The 4,656-nt window shown below is 52.1% G+C and overlaps 2 protein-coding genes across 5 annotated transcripts in view; one reads left to right on the top strand and one right to left on the bottom strand.

Annotated features, from left to right (window-relative positions):
* Nucleotides 1-4,656, top strand: part of LOC113457658 (zinc finger protein 420-like) — a 1,205,902-nt gene that overhangs the window by 1,105,886 nt on the left and 95,360 nt on the right. The window lies entirely within an intron of this gene.
* Gramd1a (GRAM domain containing 1A) overlaps nucleotides 2,524-4,656 on the bottom strand; it is a 27,232-nt gene continuing 25,099 nt past the window's right edge. For all 4 annotated transcript variants that reach the window (XM_005361192.2, XM_005361193.1, XM_005361194.2 and 1 more), the window contains one exon: nucleotides 2,524-3,017. In XM_005361192.2, coding sequence (XP_005361249.1) covers nucleotides 2,925-3,017 — 93 coding nt within the window. In that variant the 3' untranslated portion in view covers nucleotides 2,524-2,924. The remainder of the gene's footprint in view (nucleotides 3,018-4,656) is intronic.

The following is a 4,656-nucleotide window of genomic DNA, read 5'->3' as shown; positions in this document are numbered from 1 at the left end:
CCAGCTCTCCTCCCACTCTACCGTCCACCGATTCTCCCCACCCCCAGCAGACCAGCTCATCACTGCTTCAGGGCCTTTGCCCTACTTCCTGCCTGGACACCCCTCACCCCATCCCCGCCCACTGTCCCCAGGTGATGGAAGGACTGACTCTCTGTTCTAAAACCCAGGGCTCCAATGTCACCTTCACCGTATTTTCTGTGCGCATTTTGAATCATCTGCCTCTCTCCATACTTACTGGGCCATCTTGGTTCTTATTTACTTTGTCGGAATAGTTAGATGTTGGTTAGGTACCAACAAGGGATTGTTTCGGTGTTTATTATATTGTATTTACTCTGTGCGTGCGAGACCACACATCCAGGCCAAGGCAAACATATGAAGGTCGGAGGACAACCTGGAAGACATCTTCACTATGTGGGTCTTATGGGTTGACTAAGGTCATTAGGCCTGGAAGCCAGTACCCTTAACTGCTAAGCCATATTTCTCCAGGCCCTTTTGTTTTCTTAGAGACAGGCTCTCACTATGTAGCCCAGGCTAGCTTCTACCTGGTGGTCCTCCTGTTTCAGTGTGCACCACCACACCATGCTTGTATTCTTTTACACGATTGGTCTGTCTGCTGCCTGCACCTTCCCCAGGGGGAGAATACTGTCCTGTGTCCCAACAGGTCCCCAGCATCTTGACCTCTTCTTGGCCCATTATAGGGTTCTAGGTCACCAGGACCAAGGTGGGAGACTCTTAGCAAGGGGTGGCTGGCCCCAATCCTAGCTACCAGTTCTGCTTGGAATAAGGTCCTGGAGAAGCCACAGTGTGGGGCAGGTCCAGGACATAGTGGCCAATAGCCAGGGACACCAGACACCTTTGTGGTCTGGGGTTTTGAGCCAGCACCTCCTGAGCCGTGAAATTCTTTGTGCAGAAAATAACCCTTTCACAGTTCCAGTGGCCCCGGTGGGGGCTGGGAGGAGGCGGCTCAGGGAGTTCAGGCCCCAGCAGTGGACAGGAGACACATCCTTACAGCCCTACAAGACTGGTGTCCAAGGAGGCTCTCTGGAGAGGCAAAGCAGCCTTTTACTCTAATGAACTTAATTCTTACTCCAAGGAGTTGTCCTTCCGCCCAGTTTGCAGGTGTGAGAAGAGAGCCTCGGCATGGGGAACAGGCAGATGGCACACTGCAGCAGAGGCATGTGTGTGTGTGTTTGTGTGTGTGTGTGTGTGTGTGCGTGTGCGCGCAGCTTTACCCTTTGCTTGTTACTGCTTCCATCCAATCCTTCCACCCCACAATTTGGCATGTGACCTTCAAAAATCCTGCCAGACTGACAGACTCTTCCTTCCCTTTGGCCTCAGCCCAGGGTTTGGAGGGCATAGCTGGGTTCGACCTGCACCACTGATGGCTGATGGGGAGGTGGTTGGTTTTAGGGTTTTGTGTATAAACTTGAAGATCTGGAGCTGGAAAGGTGGCTCAGCACTTAGGAGCATTTGTTGCTCTTGCAGAGGACCCAGGTTCGGTTCCTGGCATCCACATGATGGCTCACAACCACCCAGAGTTCTAGGGGATTCGGTGCCCTGTTGTGATCTGAGGACATAGTGCACATCCATACAGACAGGCAAGACACTCATTCATACAGAAAACAAGCGATAAATCTAAAAAATTAACATGTGGAGATGTCACAGGGGGGTGCCTAGAATCTGCCTCATGGTAGCCTTGGGACCAAGAGTGTGTCATAGGATGAAAGGAATAGCAAAGCCGGTCCCCACTTAATGCTCGTGACACGAGTTTCATCTTTCCTTCCAATTCTTCTGTGGTAAATGGAATGAGTTTGGCTTATTCTGCCAAGACCCATTAGGAGGCATATTCCGAGGCTGGTGGCGCAGGCCTGGCATCCCAGCTCTTCGGGGGACTGAGGTGGGAACACACGTTCTAGGTCCTACAAGGGCTTTCCTGGGTGAGTTCAAGGCCAGCAGGAGATTTAGTTAGACCCTATCTCACAGGAGAAAAGATCACTAGAGATCTAAGTATTAAGTCTGATTAGAGGTGGTCACCCCTTTAATCCTAGCCCCGGAGAGGTAGACACAGGCAGATCTCGGTGAATTCAAGGCCTGCCTGGTCTATATAGCAAGTTCCAGGACAGCCAAGACTTTATAGTGGAACCCCATCTCAAAATAAATAAAGGTAAAATTTAAAACTAAAAAAAAAAAAAATAGAAAAAATAAAAAGGGAAAAGGCTGGGGACAGAGTTCTGTGGTAGAGTGCTTGCCTAGCAAATGCAGGGGCCATAGGTTCAATCCCCAATCCCCAAAAGGCCACACGTATTGACTTCAAATCTCCCTGATGGCAGATATCAACTTTAGTCCTCCATGTTGATGTGCCCTCCCACCCTCACCAAGTGGCTGCTAATATGTAGGCCACCTGGGGCAGCTGCTTTGCTCTTGAGTAAGGCAGATCTGACATCAGATGACAGGGCCAGGACTCCAGGACCCGTACCATGGACAGCGAATGGGACGTCTGCTTCACCGGCACAGACAGCCATAGCCGTTTCCAACCCTTTATTGAGGTTGCTATCCCCAAATAAATATAATACATTAAACCCAGAGATGAGGGCCTCGTGCACCCCAAAAGGTGCCCCCCACAACCCCAGCTGGGCAAAATAAGTTAGTTGGGGGGAAAGAGGCTGCCAATGGCCGGGCCAGCTCCCTGGCTGAGCAGGCAGTGGCAGCTGAACTCGCGCATGCGCGCGCGCACGCGCACACAGATCTAAAGTGCATCTTGGTTCTATGGTCCCCAGGTCTGTGTGACTCTTGGCGAGGCCACTGGGAGGGGCAGGCGGGAACCTCCCGGCGGTGTTCGCACCGTGCCAGCAGTGGCTGCCAGGGTTCCGTACGTCCTTCTGTCCACTTGGGGGGGGGGGTAACTGCTTTTCGATCAGGAGTCGTCAGGGGAAGTTGTCATCAGGCTGTGGCTGAGTGTCCAGTGGAGGATCCGGGAGGGTGATGCCTTGATGTAACTTCTCCAAGGAGAACTTCATCTGCCGAAGAGTGAGGAGGTGGGATGAGCGCACGATCTATGCTGTCTTGCACAGTCCCGCCGCCCCACCGCCCCTCAGCCCAATAACTCCTCAAAGTGAAATCCTGGGACCCAAGTGGCCTGGGTTCAAATCCTGACTCTGCTATTCCTAACAGTGGGTGAATCTCTTCACGGTGTAGGACTACTTTCTTGCCCGAGGAATGAGTGATTAACGTCCCAGCTTTATAGGATCCTATCAGAGATTTGAGGGTGCTAGAGTCTGACCCACATTAAGTCCTCCAGGTGATTTTGACCAAGTCCTAATCTTGAACCAAAGGATGCCACACCCCTACATCTTGTCCGATTACAAAAGGGGGACAAGATCTTACTAGTTACGTCTGAACCGGCTCCCACAGGCTGGCGTGCTGAAGGGTCTCCACCAGATGGCGCTGTTGCAGAAGGCTGTGGAGCCTTCAGCAGTAGGGCCTAACTGGTTACTTAGGGGAGGTCTTGAACAGGCAAACCCGTCCCCTAATTCCACTTCCTGGTCTGTGCTTCTCATGTTCCCAGGGCACCCACTATGATTGACAGCACATCTTGGGCCTAATAAACATTTCCTCCTCTTATGGTTTGACTGAGAAATGTCCCCCGCCCTGGGCTCAAGTCCCTGAACACTTAATCCTCAGCAGTCTGGAGGTTAGCTGGTGGACCTAGGCCACTAGGGAGGGGCCTTGTGGATTACAGCCTGGCCAGTCTCTACCTCTACTTTCTAATCCCAATATAACCTGAGCAAGAACCAAGCCACTAACAACATGCCCGGAGCCTCCCCAGACAGTGCGACCGACCACATCTTTAAGCCATGGGACAAAATAAGCCTTCCCTCAGTTGCTAAGTGTTGCCACGGTGAGGGGAGAAAAATCAACCAGTTCACCTTGTATCTGCCACATACATTGGTCACAGAGAGTAACTTCCTGCTGCAAGGCTTGCTAGAAGACAGGTTACTTTAGGTTAGTGGCAGGACAGCCCAGCTATGCTAAGGGCTCTTAATCTCATTAAGGTGTGACAGCGAATTGGTCTCGGTACCTTTGGGAATTTAGGGAAAGTAATCAAGCTTGAACTCAGGACTGGGGAGTCCTGCTGGCTTTCCGTGAGTGAGGCAGCCCACTCTCATTTCCTCCCTACCCTGACTTGCATTCCCTTTCCACTAAAGCATCTCTCTGGGAGCTTGGTTTTGGGGTGCAACAGTGTCCCTAAAAGTTGCGAGTTTTGTTTTTAATGTGTGCTAGTGAATAGAATATTTTTAGTTTTATTTTGGGTTTCTGCTCTACCCTACCCCATACTAAGGATATAATCCATGTGCTATGCAAGCTACACAAGTGCCCTGCCACTGAGCCACACCCCAGGCCCTCACTGGGGCATTCTAGGCAGGGGCTCTACCACTGAGCCACACCCCAGGCCCTCTCTGGGGGATTCTAGGCAGGGGCTCTACCACTGAGCCACACCCCATCCCCTCACTGGGGGATTCTAGGCAGGGGCTCTACCACTGAGCCTCGCCCCCAACCCCTCACTGGGGGATTCTAGGCAGGGGCTCTACCACTGAGCCACACCCCATCCCCTCTCTGGGGGATTCTAGGCAGGGGCTCTACCACTGAGCCACACCC

Source organism: Microtus ochrogaster, linkage group LG4 (assembly GCF_000317375.1).
Source record: "Microtus ochrogaster isolate Prairie Vole_2 linkage group LG4, MicOch1.0, whole genome shotgun sequence".
In the NCBI taxonomy this organism is placed as follows: Eukaryota; Metazoa; Chordata; class Mammalia; order Rodentia; family Cricetidae; genus Microtus; species Microtus ochrogaster.
Note: the sequence above shows the minus strand (reverse complement) of the source record. Positions and strands in the feature narration are given on the sequence as shown.